Source organism: Camelus ferus, chromosome 22 (genome assembly GCF_009834535.1).
Source record: "Camelus ferus isolate YT-003-E chromosome 22, BCGSAC_Cfer_1.0, whole genome shotgun sequence".
NCBI lineage: Eukaryota > Metazoa > Chordata > Mammalia > Artiodactyla > Camelidae > Camelus > Camelus ferus.
Genome location: NC_045717.1, coordinates 17,838,163 through 17,857,188, shown reverse-complemented (window position 1 = coordinate 17,857,188; position 19,026 = coordinate 17,838,163). Strand labels below are relative to the sequence as shown.

Sequence of the window (19,026 nt, the reverse complement as noted above, 5' to 3'; positions counted from 1 at the left end):
AATTGCTGGACCATATGGTGGTTCTCCTTTTAGGTTTTTGAAAAATTTCCATATTGTTTTCCATAGTGGCTTTACCAATTTACATTCCCACAAACAGTGTACAAAGGTTCCCTTTTCTCCATATCCTTGTCAACATTTGTTATATGGGTTCTTTTTGATGATGGCCATGTTGACAGGTGTGAGATGGTGTCTCATTGTGATTTTGATTTGCATTTCCTTGATATTAGTGATGTTGAGCAACTTTTTATGTTCCTGTCGGCCATCTGCATTTCCTCTTTTGGAAAAATGTCTGTTCAGTTCTTTTGCCTATATTTTAAAGGGGTTGATTGGTTGGTTGTTTGCTTTTTAATTGAAGTACAGGCGATTTAAAATGTTGTGTTAGTTTCTGGCGTACAACATGGATGGACTTGGAGGGCATTATGCTAAGTGAAATAAGTCAGACAGAGAAAGACAAATACTGTAAGATACCACTTACATGTGGAACCTAAATAAATACAACAAACTAGTGAATATAACAGAAAAGAAACAGACTCACAAACGTAGAGAAGGAACTAGTGGTTACCAATGCGGAGAGGGAAAGGGGCAGGGCAAGATGGAGGTGGAGGATTAAGAGGCACAAACTATCAGGTGTAAAATAAGCTACAAGGATGTATATACAACATGGGGAATGTAGCCAATATTTAATAATAATTATAAATGGAGTATATAATAACTTTTAAAATTTTGTGAATCACTATATTGTATACCTATAAAGTATCATGTTGTATATCAACTATACTTCAATTAAATTATGATATTGTAAAATAAATACATTAAAAACAAAGAAATGGTGCATGACACCTTCCTGGACCGCGTGTGGAGAGGAGCCCCAGAGATGTTTGCCCTGCTCACCTGGCACCTGAACATTCACACATTTACCTGCCGCACCTTGGCCTTGGAAGGGCAGGGCCAGGTCTAAACTTAGTGACCCAGAGTCACATTAGCTCCAACTTGCCCCTGGCTGAGCCCTGAGGATCCACCTTCCACACTGCATGACCCTGGGCTGGTTCACAGGCCTCTCTCAGTAACACTACCCCCATCCCCGCCCCACCCATGGATTTGGGCAGCTGCCAGGTGGGGAGGAGGTAAGGAGGCTGTGGGGATTGGCTGGCTTAGTCTGGCCCCTGGCAGCTTCCCCTAGATCAGGGGCCAGGGGCAAGGACATCCCAGGAGGAGGGGAGAGGAAGTTGTGCAGGAAGAGCTGCTCCTGACAGAAGGTACCAGGCTGGGGGACAAGGGGCTGGGGGTCCTGGCCTGAGGTGGGGATTCTGCCCCAGGCAGGGTGGCTCCAGGGAATGAGCTGGCCTGGGAGATGAGAGATACCAGTGGGTAACTAACACTCTCTGTCTCTGTCTCTGTCTCTCTCCCTCGTCCTCTGGATTTCCCTGGGCCTCCCTCTGCTCTCTGAGTCCCTGTCTGCCCATCTCTGAGCTCTTCTTGTCCCATCCCCAGCACTCACCATCCCTGCCCCTCACTCCCTCCTTCCTCCCCTGCTATCTGTCTCTGCCTCACCCTCCCCACCCGCCCCTGTCCTCACCCCCAATCCTGTCCACCCCACAGAATGCTGCAGATGAGCCTGTCCTGGCTGGGTCTCGGGCCGGTGGCAGCCTCCCCATGGCTGCTGCTGCTGCTGGCCGCTGTCTCCTGGCTTCTGGCTCGAGTCCTGGCCTGGACCTATGCCTGCTATGACAATGCTCGCCGCCTCCGGTGTTTCCCACAGCCTCCGAAACGGAACTGGTTCTTGGGTCACCTGGGCCTGGTGAGTGTGGGCAGCAGAGCAGGTCTGGGGATCAGGGAGAGGTCAGGAATGGGGCTCAGGGGTTGGGCTGGGATCTAGGAGACCAGAGAAGCAAGGGAGGCCAAGGGGAGCCCCCTCTTTCGTCACTCCTTCATTCCTTTCTCACCTCCTGTCTTTCCACCTCTAGCTGCTTTGAGGTCCATTTCCTGCCTCTCTTCCACGCAGCAGTGCACCTCTGAGGCTGGGCTGCACAGAGGCCGGTCCCCTGGCCTTCCCAGTCTCCGTGCTGACCCTGGGGCCTCTTTGAGGGCTCTGTCCAGGGTCTGCTCTGCATGTGGCCCATTTCCTTGTGTCTTCTCCTTCTGGGCTACAGCTTCTCCAGAGGAATCAGCTATTACCTCTCCATACCCACTTACAGGGTCACAGCTTCTCATCCCCTCCCCTTCCCAGGGCATCTTCCTCTTATCTCCCCCAAAGATGTCCTAATGGGTCCGTTGCCCAATCTGGATAAAGTTGGCCACTCATTTCCCCTTTCAGAAGCCTTCTTAGACCCCCTCCCCCACCCACCCCCAGCCACATACCATAGATCTTGACCTTTGACTTGGCCCTGCTCATGGTTAATTAATTGTCCAATTACTTATTACCCATCATTCTAATTTGATGGAAGCTCTGGGGTAGAGATACTACAGTGCCCAGTCCAGGGCTGGTGTACAGGAGACACTCAAAATAAATGTTTGATGACCGAGGTGATGAACTTGCCATCACCGCTCAGGAAAGGTCACAGGGATGGGCATTCAGCTCCATCCATCTTTGAGACCAGCTGAGAGATGAGCACAGCTTTCCTATTCTGCCTGAGATGAGAATTGCAACTTGGGGGAGGACTCACTGCAATTTTAATGTTTATTATGGCAAAGTTCAGAATGGGGGTGTTCTGAAGCATGTTGAGAGGATTTTCTGAGATTCCAGGTCTTGAAATGGCCTCAGTCAGCCCTGGGGGCTGCGGGAAAGTCACACAGTTACTGCAGTTCTGCCTTCCCCTTCAAGGGCTTGGCCATGGGGGCTGGTCTTGGTCACTTTTCCTTCCTCCAGCCCCTCTTGCTGTGTGACCTCGGCTGAGTCACTTTCCCTCTCTGGACCAGTCTCATCAAGTGCTTTGAATCCTCACCTCAGGGGCCTTGGGGAGAGGGGAGCAAGTCACAGAGGTGAAAAGTGACTTATGTTCACCTGCTGAGAGCACCTGGGGGTATTTGGCAAGCTTGGACAGGGCATCCTGAGGGACTGGAGAGAATGCTTCCCCAAGAGGTAACCTGCCCTCCTTCCCCTATGGGGGGACCTGGCCTCAGTTCCCTCATCTGTAAATAGCACAGTTAAGGGGCATGTCCACAGGACGCAGAGAAATAGACAGGGTGCCCTGTGCAGAGAGCATGGCCAGCCGAGGGGGTTGGTAGGTCAGAGCTGCTCTCCTGATTGATGGGCAGAGTTCCCGTCTGTCCCTGGGAGTCTGTCAGGGCTGGAAGGTCCCAGGACTGGAGACCCTTTACTATGCAAGGAACTGGAGGCCATGTGGGCTAGCCAGAAAATTAAAGAATGTGGGACCAGAACCCAGGGACAATTCCTGAGGCCACCCCGCTACGCACAACCCTCCCCATAGAGATCTCCTCCTGTGGCCGCCCCTGGGGCTGTAACCACTCCCAGGATGAGAAAATTCTGTATTCTTGAGCCAAGTTAAGCCTTCCTCTGGGCAGAGTGCATGTCTTCTCCCAGCACCCTGGGATACACCCTTGGGAGTCGGAGAGGCCTCCAGGACCCTTCCTTTTCCAGAGGGAAGGAGCAGGAGGAAGCAGAGATTCCTTCCATCTGTGCAGAATCTGACACACCATTCACCACAGTGGCTGTGGGGGTACCTGCTGTGGCTTCTTCTGGGAAGTGATGGCCCTTGACTTGCTTCCAGGTACAACCCACAGAGGAAGGCTTGAGGGTCTTAACCCAGCTGGTGGTCAACAACCCCCAGGGATATATGATCTGGATGGGCCCCATCATCCCCCTGGTCATTTTCTGCCACCCTGACTTGGTTCGGAGTATCACCAATGCCTCAGGTACCCATGCACAGCTTGTGGTGGTGGGTGCAGGGGCACATCTGAGAGCTTCCAGCCCCTCTCTGCCAAATTCTGTGTGGCCCTACAGGGCCTCAGCCCCTCCTCCCTTTTTCTCTCAGCCACCTTCCTCTTTCCTTCACCAACCCCCTCCCACTACCTCCTCCCTCCTCCCACCCTGGTGTCCTGGGTGAAGGATGCCCCCAGTCTTGAGGAAACACATCTGGACAGAGAAGTCCCTGACCTAATGTGTGGTCAGGAATTGAGCAGAGGGAGACGGGCTGTGGCAACCCAGAGGAGAAGCAAGTTTCTCTGCTAGGGTGTGCTGGAAGGCTTCCTGGAGGAGGAGTTGCTGGAACTAGATTTGGAACGATGAACAGAATTTTTTTTAAAGAAGACAGTATAGTGATGCAGTAGGTATTGACAGACTCTCAGGTCCCCTACCTGCCTGCCTGCCCCAGTCCCATTTGTCCCCAGACGCACAGTAATGAAGGCTTGTGGCTGCTGGAGGATCTGGGCTGTTATTTCCATGACATCCACCTGTGGTGGGTTGGTTTCTTTTACTCTGTCCCATGGTTCAACCGGTTCTAGTTCAGTGCTTTCCTTCTGCAGACCCCAGGAATCTCCCTGAGGACGCTGCACCCAACCCTGACTCCCTTCCCTTGCCCTCTGCCCTTCCCAACTCTAGACAGACCAGGCAACAGGGAAATAGTCAGCATCTGACAGAAACCTTGGCTCTGAAGCCAAAATGCTGGGTGTCTCTGGGAAGGTCCCTAGCTCTCTCTGGCTGCTGAAATCTCTTTCAGCTAGTAGTGGTAGAAATCTAACCCTGTGTAGTCTAAGCAAAGAAAGGGAATAAATTGACTGCAAAATCCAAGAAGGGTTGTCTTCAGGCACAGCTGGATCCAGGTCTCAAACAATGTCATCAGAAATCTGTCTTTACCTTTTTGTTCTGTGTTCATCTGTGATGGCTTCACTCTCATCCTGGTGATGATGAATCCCCAAAGCTCAACCTTCATGGAAAAGTGACCTCATTCTAACAGTTCCAGGAAAAGCTGCAGGATTTCCTTTAATGTTTCCTCGCTTGGGTCATAGAACTGATTCCTGAGTCGCTGAGACTCTGGGTGCCCAGTCTTGGCAGGCATAAGTTCCTCAGAGCTAGTATTCTGGGGCTCAGAGTAGTTCGATGGTTAAGAACTTGGGCCCTGGATTCAGACAGAGCAGGGATCATGTCTCAGGCGTGGATGAGGAGGGCTGGGGCTGCCCGGGTGGGGAGCAAGGCAGCCGAGGACAACTACCTGTAGCCTGTGCCACCACCCATGCGGGCAAGTGACTTCGTCACTCAGAGCCTCAGTGTCCTTATCTGGAATAGGGGATGGAAGAGAGGTCAGGCGAACATGGTGTTTGGGATCTAAACAGGGAAAGACCTTTTCTATCCCTGTAACCGAAGGACCCCAGTGGTTTTGTATGGAGGGTGTGTGGAGGGAGCCCAGGAGGAGGCTGAGGACAGAAGATCAGCTGCCGGAGGGGACTCTGGGGCTCAGGTCTGGATCACTGTCCTGCAAGTCCTGCCCTCTGGCAGCCTTGAAGAGTATGAACTGAGTCCTTTCTGTTCCTCTCCAGATTCAGAGCTCGGAGGAAGGTCTCCTGTACATACAGGGCCTGGCCAGCACCTATGGGGATGTGTGCTGCTGGTGGGTGGGGCCCTGGCACGCGGTCATCCGCATCTTCCACCCCACCTGCGTCAAGCCTGTGCTCTTTGCTCCAGGTAGACACCCCCAGCCACAGCTTGCCCGCTGCCTGGTCCCTGTGCTGCCTGCAGCTGGGCGGGAGACCAGGGCGCAGACAGAGGGGCTGTGGTGGAGATGCCACCGCCTCTCTCTCACCTGGACTCCCACCTGCCCGACCTCTGGCCGTGTCCGTGTGACGTCTGCTGTGTGGCCATGTCTGGTCACGTCTACGTTTCTACCTGGATTCTGGTTACAGCGGGCATGTTGTACCTGATTACACCTGGGCTCAAACAGAGATGGTCTCAGTCACTTCTGGGGTTCAGCTGTGGCCAAGGACATTTGAGGCATGTCGGGGTCTGTCCGGTTCTTGTCTGAGATGCCACCAGAGATTGTCTAGTTCTGCCTCTTGTCATTTTTGGGCCACGTTTGGGGTTTGTCTGAGGTCTGGGACTCAGGGTCTCTTTGACAAATGCCTGAGACTTTATGTGAGTCTTGTCTGATGCAGTTCTTAGGCTGTCTTGGTTACGCCTGGCTCATGTCTGTGACATCAGTGGACTGTATTTAAGTCCTGTCTGGGTCCTGGCTGAGGTTTTTCTGGGTAATGTCACACTGTCTTCAGGTCCATGCCAGAGTGTGTTGTGTCATGTGAGGTTGTGTCATGCACGTTGGGACCTTGTCAGCATGTGCTGACCCTTGGAGTCTTGTTTGATGTCTCAGAGGTGTCAGAGAGCTGGGGCAGAGGTGGTGTCCTGGGTCCCATAAAGGTGTTGGTAGAGTGCTGGGCTATGCTTGGGTGATTAGAACATGTTGGGCCATGTAGGAGCCATGTCAAGGCACGCTGGGGCAGGTTGTGTCGTGTTGGGGGTGTCTAAGCACACAGGGTTGTGTCTATGGCTCCACATTTGCTCTGCTCTGTGTTGCAGCCTGGCCTGTCCCCTGTCCCTCGCCGCCTCCTCCCGGCTTCCTATGCTCATGTCCACATTCCTGCTATGCTGGGCTTGGAGTGGGAATGCAGACTCCTGGCTGGGAGCCTCTACCCTCTTCCTTCAAAGTCCCTCTCCTCCCCCTCTCCATGGTCCCTGATGGTCCTCATTCATGTCAGCCGCTGTTGCACCGAAGAACTCATTCTTCTACGAGTTTCTGAAGCCCTGGCTGGGTGAGTAACTGTGAGTGATGGGGGTTGAGGACAACCTCAGGGGCCCAGGGGTAGGGGCTGCCCTTGCTCACTCCCCGTGGCTGTCCATGCTAGGGGATGGGCTCCTGCTGAGTGCCGGTGACAAGTGGAGCAGACACCGTCGCATGCTGACACCTGCCTTCCACTTCAACATTCTGAAGTCCTATGTGAAGATTTTCAATGACAGCGCGAAGGTCATGCACGTGAGTCTCTTGAACACAGTCCTGGCTGGAGCCTCGGGGGTGACAAGGACTGAGACATCAATGCAGGAATTCTGGCCCTTCTTGGTGGCTTTAAGGCCATGTAGCTTCCCTTCTGAGCCTCAGTTTTCTTGGCTGTAAATGGATAATATGATCCCCGCCTTGCAGGATGGTTAAGATGATGTAATGGAGTCATGACCCTGGCACACAGGTGCTCGGTGTTAGTTTCTATGTTTCCGTCCCAGAAGCCTTCCAGTCTTGAGACACGGATCATGAGGATGATGGATATTGTGTATCAGTTATTCCGGAGTAACAGATCATTTCAAAACAACAACGGTTTAGTATTGACAAGAAGTCTGTGAGTCAGGTGGCTGGTTCTTCTGGATGTGGGTGGGGTCACTCACGTATCTGTTATCAGCTGTGGGTCTGATAGGAAGCTTTGCTGATCTGGGGTGAGTCCTCTCACATGTTTGGGGCTTGGCTGGCTGCAGGCTGATCTGGGATGGCCTCACCTGGGGCAACTGGACCTCCTTTCATGTGATTGTCTCCCTTTAGAAGGCATCTCAGTCTTGCTCACATGGCAGAGGCACGTTTCCAAGAGGCTGAGACGAAGCTGCAATGCCCTTTGAGGTCTAGCTTTGGGATAATGACCCCTTTATTTTCACCACAGTCTACTGGCCAAAGCAAGTCCAAGGCCAGCTTGGAAACAAAGGATAGTGAAATAGACTCCACTTCCTATATGAAGTTGCTGAAAAATCACATTGCAAAGGGTTTGGATATATACATAGGAAAGTGAAGAATTGGAGGTAAGGATTTTGTGAAGTGCCTGGGACTTTTCCATAGTTGCAAACTGACAAGAGAGCTTGTTACTCCATTGTTAATTCTACTGGAAACATGAGTCTCCTGGGTCAAAGACAAATGACAGTTTATTACTCTTGGCATAGCAAAGGGCACATGCTTTGTGTTGGTTTGCATTCTTTTTCAAAGTCACTAAGTTCCATGAGGATGACACAGGCAGGCTTTGATAGGTGCCTGCTCATGTAGTATACTGTATTACGGGATGGGGCAGGGGGCCTACCAGGTTTAGGGACTCTATGTATTTTATAGTGATTGGGGGCAAGCCTGATATTTGTCCAGGGGGAGACATAACCTTACTCCTCAAGGTTGTTTGCTGCAAACACAGCTCTGAGAAGCGGTTCAGGTGAAGAGCATCAGGGCCTCGCAATGGTTGGGCATACCCAGCAAGAAAGGGCAGTGCACTCAGGCCCCATGGAGGACTACCTCTCTCAGCATAGGGGACCTTTTCCTAATCAATTTATAACAATGATGGTGCTGAAAGCTAACATTTGTTGCATACTTACTTTGTGCAATAAGTTGACCAAGGGTACACAGTGTAGGAGGCAGAGCCAGAATTAAACCCAGATCTCCTGACTCCCAGGCATGGAGACTTGATGTCCTGATGACAGCAGCCTTGACTCCCACTCAAGCCTGGACTTCCCTGGGGATAGGTGCCTGGGGCCAGGAGGCAGGGTCTCGGGTGTCCATCTTAGTGGTTGGGGTTGGTGAGAGGCTCAAGGGAGGTAGTTCCCAGCCCGAGCTCTGTCCTGTTCTCTGTCCAGGCCAAGTGGCAGTGCCTGATCACAGAGGGCCACACCCGTCTGAACATGTTTGAACACATCAGTCTCATGACCCTGGACAGTCTGCAGAAATGCGTCTTCAGCTTCGACAGCAATTGCCAAGAGTGAGTCTTGACCCAGGGCCCGGGAACATGAGCCATTCACCCAAGGGAGTAGGTGGGGTAGGGAGGACTGACCAGGATGATCAGAAAGACCTTCCTGGAGGACGTGGGTCAGAGCTGGACATAGAAAGACAAGGAGAGGAAAGAGAGCGATATTTTCAGGTAGGTAGAAATGTTTGATAAGGGCCAGGAGGCTAGGGTGAGCAAGGTGTGTGGAACAGTGAGGAGACACCTTGGATGTGGGGTTTGAGGAGTGCCAGACAAAGAGGACATGAACTTTATCCTGAGGTTTTCAGGGAGCCATGGATGGTGTTGTGCAGATGAACATTGTGGTCAAATGTGAGCTCTGACTCAAGAGAAGACCAACTGTCATGTAGACACTGGATGGTATTGACAATGGATGTAAGGAGACTAGGAGAGGGGCTAGGCCCATTGGCCAGTTGGGAGAGGATAAGGTCTGAGCTGTGCTGACACTTCTGGGAAGGAGGGGGCGCAGATAGTGGGTAAGAGAGTGAGGAGAGAAGCGTGGTAACTAAGCTGTGCTCTGAGTGCCTGGGGCATGCAGGCAGCTCACAGAGATGGGATGTAGGGAGAGGAGAGTCTGGAGAGTCACAAACCCTGGCTCCTCTCCACTCTATCTGTGCACCATCTGTTCTTGGAGACTCGGTGTCCTGATGGAGGTAACTCCCGGCTTCCGGGCTTCAGGTGTTTTAAGTTGTTGCCTCCCTTCGTGCTCTCATCCTGCAGGAAACCCATTGGATATATTGCTGCCATCCTGGAGCTCAGTGCTCTTGTGGCAAAACGGCACCAGCAGCTGTTCCAGTACAAGGACTTCGTGTACTACCTCACCCCCGATGGGCAGCGCTTCCGCAGGGCCTGCCGCCAGGTACACGACTTCACAGATGCAGTCATCCGGGAGCGACGCCGCACCCTCCCTGATGAAGGCGCTGATGACTTCCTCAAGGCGAAGGCTAAAACCAAGACTTTGGACTTCATTGATGTGCTCCTGCTGACCAAGGTAGGCTGCTCTGGTTTCTGATTTCAAGAAGTAGAATGGACCTTGGTTTGTTCAGAGTGCTTGGACTTGATGCCTAGGGTACTGGGGAGCCACGGAAGGTACTTGAGGAAGAGAGGCATGGGTTAGGGATAAGGTTTAGAGATGACTTTGTGGAATGCAGCCTGCAGGGAATTACTATGGCTGAAGCTGCAAAGGGCCTGAGATTTTGCTCTACTTCCAAGTTATTAAGTTAATCTACCACGGAGGTAGATTCTGTGTGTAGACATAGAACCCTGGCTCAGAGCAGCCAATTTATTACTCACAGCAGTAACAGTAGCCAGAGTAGAATGGTGGCTCCCATTCCCCATTCCCAGACTCCTCTGAGGGCTCCATGGTGCTTTCACCTGTACCTGCAGCCATGTTTGCACCACAGGAGAAGTACCTCCAAATTTGAATTTTGGAACTTATGTAGGACAGCCGATATATCTGCCCCTTCTTTCCTGTGGAGGGGAAGGAGAAGGACAGAAGAGATAGATGAGATGGGGAAAAAGAGAGAGAGAGAGACAGACAGACAGAGAGACAGAGAGACAGAGAGACAGAGAGAGAGAGAGAGTCATGGTTCTAGGGCTTAAACAAATCCTCTTCAGTGAGAAGGCAATGTTTATAGGTTCTGCAGGTTTATAACGCATTCCTTATCTCCCGGACAGATAGGGAATCTCTGGATTTACTATCTCAGCATGTGGCATTGGGGCAATGTTCAATCTATAGCCTTTAAGGCAAGTTACTATTCAATCATCGTGTAATCCAGGTGGCAAGTAACTTTTTTCCTCAGAAATCCCTCATCCTGTAGAAATATGAACATATTTATGGATCATTGATTTTGTTCACTAGGGACAATTCAGGAGGCAAGAAGGCCAAGGAAGAGGCCTGGGGGTGGGGCCTCTAGTGATAGTGAGCAAGGGACGTCTAGGAGTTCAGGGTGGACTTGGGTTTCTGGGTGGATGTTGGTGCTTCAGAGAATGGCTCAGCTGAGATGCAGGGACCCTCAGAGCTAGTGTGATTCTGGGGATTTTGCTTTCTCTCCAGGATGAAGATGGGACGGGGTTGTCAGACGAAGATATCCGAGCTGAAGCTGACACCTTCATGTTTGCGGGTGAGGGTCCCAGTGTGGGACTACAGAAGGGGCAGGGGTCTCTCCATCCCAGGGGTTTGGTGGGTGGACCCTGGACCACCCCATCCCTCCCCATACTCCCCATAGGCCTTAATGTAAGGGTGCTGTCCATCCTCTGGTGCTGAATTAGTCCAGAGACCCAAGCCTGCCTGGCTACTCCTCAGGCCATGACACCACAGCCAGCGGCCTCTCCTGGGTCCTCTACAACCTTGCAAAGCACCCTGAATACCAGGAGCGCTGCCGGCAGGAGGTGGAAGAACTCCTGAAGGATCGTGAGCCTAAAGAGATTGAATGGTGAGTGGAAGTCCTCATGGCCTTTTTCTGAGCCACTCTCATGGGCTCCGCTCCCCGACTGGGGAAGAGGGAAAGCCTTTTTGCTGATTCTGTCATTATTGCTTAGTGGGAATAGGAGCAGAGCCCAGAGGCAGGGTCTGGTACCCAGCATGCATAGCAGGGGAAAGTTTGCAGGGTTTGGGACAGAAAGACTTGAACTTCTGAGAGAATTAGTTACAATGTGTGAAGGCAGATGATGCCATGTAGCCCATGTTCAGAAAAGCAACTTTACTCCACTGCCTTACTTTGCTTTCTGAAATCACACGTTTTTAAACATCTTCACTCCCTAAGTGTTTTCTCAGCTTCTGCCCCCTAATTCCTCATGTTATTTAGTCCAGGATTCACAGGGAACAGCTGGGGTTTAAAGGCATTCAACTCGAGCCCAGGAACACCTGCAGCTTCATCCATCCAGTCCCCATTCAGCAAACACTGCCACATTGCTTCCTCATCCCCAATTGTATGCCATCTCCAATTCTTCTCAGCTCTGTTCTGTGCCCTGGAGACTCAGAAAGGACCTAGACCCAGCCTTTGCCTTCTAGGAGCACCCAGCCTGGTGGAGTAATAGTCCAAGTTCCAGACAATCCCAGTCCACAAGGGCAAGGATGGGGTCGAGAGTAAGAGAGGTGACATAGAGGGTGGACAAAAGTGCCTCAGCTGGGACCCTAAAAAATAATCAGTAGATATTTCGGTGCAGTTGAGGTGCAGTTAGGTAAAAAAAAAAAAAAAAAAAAAAAAAAACAGCTGGGAAAAAATGAAGAGGTGGAGGAAGGCAAGAGAGTGACAGAAGAGGAGAGGAGGTTAGAGAGAAAGGGGGGTGAGAGAGGGAATGGAGAGAGAAGGGAGAGGAAGGGACAGAGATAGAGGGAGAGAGAAAGGGACAGAAGGAAGAAGGATGGAGGGAAGGAGGGAGAGGCTGACTCTTGGTGAGATGATGAGGCTGGAAGATAGATGGCAGCAGAGGTCGCTTGTGGAAGGCTCTGAAAGCAATGTCAGTGGCTTCAATTTTAACCCAAGGCCAAAGGGTAACCAAGGGCAGTGTTTGAGCAGGAGGACAGGACAGATCTGGCTACCGGAGAGATCTTTCTAGCACTAGTGTGGTGGACATACCGGAGAGGACAAGCTATGGAATGGGGGCCCAGGGAGGAGATTTTGAGGCCTGAGGCAGTCCAGGGACTGGAGGACGGTGAGGAGGCCTTGGACTGGACAGATATTTTGGAGGTAGTGTCCTCCACAGCAGTCCCGTGAGGTGGAGAAACATTTTCACTCTTTTTAAACCAGGACTTCAAACAAAATTTTGCACTTGGAAAAAAAAGTACCAAAATGCTTATAATAAAAGTGGACTGCTTTCTTAATCCCTTATATGTGGTCTCTCTCTCACTCCCCTCCCCTATTAAGAGTTAAAGTCTGCATATTAAAATATATCTTTGAGATCTTTGCTTCTTAAAATATGAGTTTGGGGAAATAATAATTTATGGATATAAATTTCTTGCCGAGTGCACATGGTAAGTGGTAAATATGGAGTCTCATATCAATAGGAAAAATAAAGACCATTTAATAAAAGCTCTTGGAACAACTGGGGAGCTACACGGAAAAAAGTTCATTCAACCTGCTTCTCATGTCTTATAAGAAAATAACACCCACATGAATCACATATTTAAAATAAAAAATAAAGGAGTGTTAAAGGCTCTGGAGGTGACCATAGGACATTATTTTACGGCTCCAGAGTAGGGAAGGCCCTTTTCTTGACACAAGTCCCAGGAGATGTGCAAGAAGAGTTTGATATACTATTACATGAAAAAGATAAAGCAGTGTGTATAGTATATAGTATGCTACCATATAATTTTAAAAATATATTATATGATTGTATTTATATTTAGCAATATTTAGAAAAGAAAAATCTATAAAAACAGAGGGTACATTAGCATTTGCCTAGGGATGGGAAGGGAGAGTGTTAAAGGGGGTGATAAATAAAGGTACGATGTTTACAATGTATAATTTTTTTTAATGCAAAAAAGTACCTCTGGAAAGATACATAAAAAATAATCACCAGGCAGACTGTGAGGAGGGGAAATGAGTGCTGTTGGGCCGTAGGGGTGGAGTTTTGTATTTTTCCAATTTTGAACTACTTAACTGTATCAGTTCTTAAGAATTTTAATCAGTATACAAAAAGAAGGGGATTAAAGAAAAAGAATCCAGGCCACTTACTAGATTTTATCTTCAGTGTTCATCAAACTTTTCCAGTGAATTCTCTTATTTTCTAAGTATAAAATTACTATCTGTCAAAAATGATACATTTACCCCCACATTTCAAATGGCATTACTCTCCTTTTTTCCCCTGTCTAATTGCATTAGCTAGTATCTCTAGTGCTGTAATACATAAGAATAAACATTGAATCTATTTCTTTTTTTTTCTTGGTCGTTTGCCTCTTGATTTTGCTTTCTTGCCATAAAGAATATTTTATTTTCATATAAATTTGTAAATGTTTTCATGGTTGGCTTTTGAGTGTTGTGTTTTGCTCAGAAAAACTTCTAAAATATGTGGCTAAATTTTGTCCTGGTACTTCTGTGATACCACTTTTGTTTCTTTTTTTAAAAACATTTTATTAAAGTACGATGGACAAAAAACCCTGTACATTTATATGTGACTTAATGAGTTTGGAGATATTAGATCCATCTGTGATTTTGTTATGGGGAGAGAGGATCTTATAGGGCATAGGGAAGGCTGGGGGGTGGGGTCTCTGTTTTTGCTCCCTGGATAATTTTCATGGGGGTTCCTTAGGGACGACCTGACCCAGTTGCCTTTCCTGACCATGTGCATCAAGGAGAGTCTGCGGTTGCATCCTCCAGCCCCAACCATCTCTCGCCGCTGTACCCAGGACATTGTACTCCCAGATGGTCGGGTCATCCCCAAAGGTTACCACAATGATTAGGGGAGGAGGTTCTTGCTCAGAAGGAGGGGCCAATCAGGCGGGGAGAACCTAGTCCTGACTGTTCCCTCCTCACCTACAGGTGTTATCTGCCTCATCAGTATTTTCGGGATCCACCACAACCCATCCGTGTGGCCAGACCCTGAGGTGCTGCCTCCTCCACCCACCACCTCCCTCATCCTTGTCCACTCCCCTAGTGGGACCCAGGGGAAGGCACAGGGCTCTGATTGGCGAATCAGACACCATCTCCCCCCATTCTACACATACCTGCCTCTTCAGGGCCAGATGTCCTGGGAGATCCCACCCATTAGCTTTGTCTTGTCCTTGCTCCTAGGTTTATGACCCCTTTCGCTTCGACCCGGAACACATCAAGGGGAGGTCACCTCTGGCATTTATTCCCTTCTCGGCGGGGCCCAGGTGAAGGCAGCGGGAAGAGGGGATGGGGTGATGGGGGCGAGGGGGTCTGGGACTGAGATGCCAGGCATGACTGTGGGGACAGAGAAGGGGGAAAATTATAGATGGTCAGAACTGGGGCTCTCCTTCCCTCCCCTACCACAGAGGTTATGGATAAGGGTCTGGGGAATGGTGGAGTGGGTCGAAGGAAGGGTCCATGGTATGTTGAGAACCCCATTCCCATCTGCTGGTCTGAGTTCAGGACTGGAGTCTGGGGTAGGATATGCAAGTACACATGGGGGTCTCACAGCTAACCCAGGCACGGTTAACCTCCTTCTCTACTCCTGTGGGCGGGGTTGTGGGTTGTGGGCCAGATTCCTGGCGCGATGGGGCCAGGATGAGGGTGCTGGGCGCAGTCAGAGCCCCGACTCCTGCCTGCAGGAACTGCATCGGGCAGTCGTTTGCCATGACTGAGATGAAGGTGGTCCTAGCGCTCACGCTGCTGCGCTTCCGCGTCCTGCCGGATAAGGAGGAGCCACGCAGGTCGCCGGAGCTGATCCTGCGCGCAGAAGGTGGACTTTGGCTGCGGGTGGAGCCACTGAGTGCAGGAGCTCAGTGACCCCACTGTCGCCAGACCAGGGATTCAGTCTGACCCACTCCCTTACCACTGCAGATTCCTTTGGATAAAACTGCTTTCACTTCTGCCTCAGCCTCACCGCGAGCCTGCAGGGGGCGCTGGGGCGGTGGTCTGAGAGGATCAGGCTCACCTGAGCCTGAGGGGCTGGGCGTGGTTAAGTGGAGGTGGGGCTGGTGGCTCTGAGCCCAAGACCTTACCTCTCCAGCTGACCACAGGCCCTATGCTGATCGCAGGTCTTCCCAGAGCCCGAGCAGGAGCAATAAGAAGCCACAGGAGGTGTTTGAGCAGGAGAGGGATCAGGGTTAAAGATGGACTTGAGGAGTAGGAGATGCTTTTCAACATATATTGGAGTCTGGGAGAAAAGTACTTCAAATCTGTGGTGCTCCAGATCTCCAATGAACAGAGAGGAAATAGAACAGAGACACCCATACTAAAACCCTAGCCTTCTCAGGTAAAGCCTCTAAAGTCAGCAATTGGAAAGGGGTTTTCATACTGCCTGCCAGTCCGCCATCCATATAACCCTCCCCCACCCCGCTGTCCTCCAGGTTCAGAGCCTTCCCTACTGTCAACATCTGGCATCAGAGTGGTACATTTGTAACAAATGATGAACCTACGTTGACACATCATTATCACCCAAAGTCCATAGTTTACATTAGAGTTCACTCTTGGTGTTATGCATTCTGTGAATCTTGACAAATAGATAATGGCATTCATCCATTAGTATAGTACCATACAGAATATTTCACTGCCCAAAAAATCCCCTGTGGCCTGCATATTCATCCATCCCTGTCCCCTAACCCCTGGCAACCACTGATATTTTTACTGTCTGCATAATTTTGCCTTTTCTGGAATGTTATAGAGTTGGAATCATATAGTATGTAGCCTATGCAGATTGGCTTCTTGCCCTTAGTAACATTGCATTTAAGTTTCTTCCATGTCTTTCCATGGCTTGATAGCTCATTTGTTTTTAGTGTTTAATAATCTTCTATTGTCCGGATGTACCACAGTTTATCTATCCATTCACCTACTCCAATTTCTACTTAATCAGGTTCATATATTACTAAAGAAAAATAAATATTTAACTGTAATAATATCAAATACAAAAATATGGAAAAGAGGAAGGAAATCAAATAAAAATAAAAGCCTAAAAACACCCAGAAGGCTAGTGAATCTAAATTATTTCTTAATGAAACAAAATTCTAAATGTAACTAACAGAGTGTAGTAATAGAATGACTAACGTTTCCTCCATGCTTTGGGACAGAGAGGAGAGGGACATTGATTCATCCAATAAAAGCCTTGTGTATAGAAAACTCACCTTTCTCTTATGATCATCTTTATTTGGAAGTCTAATAACCATCTCAGACTCAATATTATTAACTAAATTCTTGATTTTCAACCCCAACCTCTGGGGAATCCTCTGATGATTCCAAAAGTGGTTTCACTGACACGGTCTCCAGACATGTGCATTTAAAAAATTCATTTATGATTGTATTCTTTTAATTTTGGGGGAAGGAGGTAATGAGGTTTATTTGTTTTTAGAGGAGGTACTGGGGATTGAACCCAGGACCTCATGCACGCTAAGCATGCACTCTACACCTTGAGCTTTACCGTCCCCCCAGACGTGTGCATTTTTAGTTATTGTTTTGTGACTTAATTCTAGTGCAATGTAGTCAAACATATAGATAATAGATTGCTGTGAAGTTCATTCAGTTTTTTGTTGGGGGCAAATATATGATTAACTTTTTATCAATATTCCATGTGTGCTTGGAGAGTGAGTTGTATTTCTCTTGGGTGTACATTTCTCCCTCTACCTATCTCTCAATTTTTAAGATGTGGTATTTAGAGAATATATTCCTTAGCCTGAGTCTTGCCTGCTTTACTTACCGATTTTTAAGAGGGTTAGGATAAAATCTCCAAGTACTGGTGTTGATGTAGCTATGCATTTTCACTTACTGCTTTATGTATGTTGAGTTTGCATCTATTTACAATCTGTCTTGGCTGTTTAAAAATGTGTAACATCTTTATGTGTCATATAAGATCCTCTTTCCTTTCATTTTATCAGCTATTAATATTGAGATTGCTACCCCAGGGTTGTTTTCTAAAAATGTTTGTTGGCTATATCTTTTCTATCTTTTAAAAAATGAAGTGATATTCACATAACAAAAATTAGTAACTTTAAAGTGAATAATTGTCTGTGGCATTTAGTGCTTTTGCAATGTTGAACAACTGTCACCTCTGTCGAGTTCCAGAACATTTTCGTCACTCCAAAAAGAATACCTGAATCTATTAAGCAGTCATTCCCTCATTCCTTCTTTTCTAATTATGATTTTCTGTATTCTTGTTTTAAATGAGTGTCTTTATACACCATACTGAGACGTTTCTTTCTTATTTAATCGAATCTAAGAACTCTGTCTTTTAGTTGATTTTAACCCATTACATTCACTCGTATTAGGAGTAACTATTACATCAGAAGTTTGCTGTTGCCTAGTTTTCATATTTTTTTAAGTCACTGTAGTTAAATTTTTCTTTCTGTCTTCCATGTCTTTTGGATAGATCAGACCCCCTCTTCATCCCCGGCCTTGGGGGCACCTCATGTGATTCACCAGCTGAAGTTGGAGCAGAAACTGACAGGCATGAGATTTTCCCTAACAAACAACCAGGTGTGATCAGGATCAGGTCACTGGGGTGTTCTGGGGAGAGGGTAGCGTAGTGGTGAGTATTCAGGCCCTGGGGTCAGGCAGAGCTGATTCAAATCTTGGCTTTGCCCTTTATAAGGTGCATGTCCTTGGGTGACTAAAGTTCACGGAGATTCAGCTTCACCATTTGCACAATGGGGACTTTAACTGAACCCCCCTTCAGAACAGTTAATGAGATGACCCATGGACAGTGTTTAGCTCCAGGACTGGCACATGGTAATTTATTGGTGAATATCAGTGACATTTTTGTTCAAATTGCCATAGTCACATCCAGGAGAAGGGCATCAGATGTGCAGAATATGTACGGGTTGTGGGCTTGGGGAAGTGGCTGAAAGGGATGATGAGAGAGGATGAAGGGAGGAAAGGAGAACTTATAGAAGTAGAGGAAAGAAGTATTATAATGAGAGCCACCCACAGGCCCACAGAGCTGAACCTGGTCCAGGCACTGGCTGCAGTGCCTTCCCGTCCCTCTGAGGTTGGCCTGACACCCTTTCTTGCTGTGGGTTTCAATTCCCAGAGGCTGGAAATTGTCCAGGGGCACTTTCTATAGTGCTCAAAAAATGTTCGTTGGGTGAATGAATGGATGAGTTTCAAGGCATGGGGTAAGGTAAATGAAGTAGCTGATTGGCTCAAATACCTACAGGACTCTACTGATTGATGAAACAATGCTACCTAGCATTTACGGAGCATTTACTATGTGCTGCAAGTTTACATGCCATGAGGCATGCGCAGTCAGAGGCTTAGGGATGTCAGTGTGCTTTACCAAGGCTAACAGCCAGGAAGTGATGGGGCCAGGATTTGATCCCACATCTGCCTGCTGTGAGTCAGTGCCCTAAAGCAGGAAGCTATCCACTCTACTACATGTCTCCTCTTGCCTATTAGTCTGTGCTTAAGAACCTGAAGAGGAATGAACAAGTCACACTGGTGGCCAGCTGGTCTCTGTTCAAAAGATGAAAACGGTAAATTGAAAGAAAGCAAGTCTCAAGAGAATTCAGTTGAAATGATGTCACAGGATTCCTTAGCTGACAATTAGTAGAATTCAACTGAACTGCTGCCTCCAGCCCCACCCCATCGCTCTCCGTGCCCATCAGTCAAGGCCCCTGGGCATTCTTCCTTGAGAGCACAGATTAAAAATATTTTAGACATGATTGGCATTAAA

The 19,026-nt window shown here is 48.7% G+C and overlaps 1 protein-coding gene across 8 annotated transcripts; it reads left to right on the top strand.

Moving 5' to 3' along the window:
• Positions 1–1,147: 1,147 nt before the first annotated feature.
• Positions 1,148–15,237, top strand: LOC102519376 (cytochrome P450 4F3). Of its 8 annotated transcripts, none has more exons than XM_014567658.2 (13): positions 1,148–1,256; positions 1,600–1,798; positions 3,729–3,873; positions 6,703–6,756; positions 6,850–6,977; positions 8,594–8,715; positions 9,460–9,730; positions 10,796–10,862; positions 11,045–11,174; positions 13,993–14,126; positions 14,223–14,287; positions 14,475–14,557; positions 14,975–15,237. In XM_014567658.2, the coding sequence occupies exons 2-13, from the start codon at positions 1,601–1,603 to the stop codon at positions 15,150–15,152; spliced, it is 1,575 nt and encodes a 524-aa protein (XP_014423144.1). In that variant the 5' UTR covers positions 1,148–1,256; position 1,600; the 3' UTR covers positions 15,153–15,237. The 8 variants fall into 8 exon arrangements, with proteins under 8 accessions (XP_014423144.1, XP_032321274.1, XP_014423143.1 ...); XM_032465383.1 differs by lacking the exon at positions 1,148–1,256 and adding an exon at positions 1,264–1,364; XM_014567657.2 differs by lacking the exons at positions 1,148–1,256; positions 3,729–3,873 and adding exons at positions 1,265–1,368; positions 5,494–5,638.
• The last annotated feature ends 3,789 nt before the right edge of the window (positions 15,238–19,026 follow it).

What these genes read in the sequence shown, in the direction of transcription:
- LOC102519376 (XM_014567657.2), top strand. An exon ending in CCGTGTGGCCAGACCCTGAG is followed by an intron (nt 14,288 to 14,474) that starts GTGCTGCCTCCT and finishes CCTTGCTCCTAG; the next exon opens with GTTTATGACCCCTTTCGCTT. An exon ending in CCCTTCTCGGCGGGGCCCAG is followed by an intron (nt 14,558 to 14,974) that starts GTGAAGGCAGCG and finishes TCCTGCCTGCAG; the next exon opens with GAACTGCATCGGGCAGTCGT.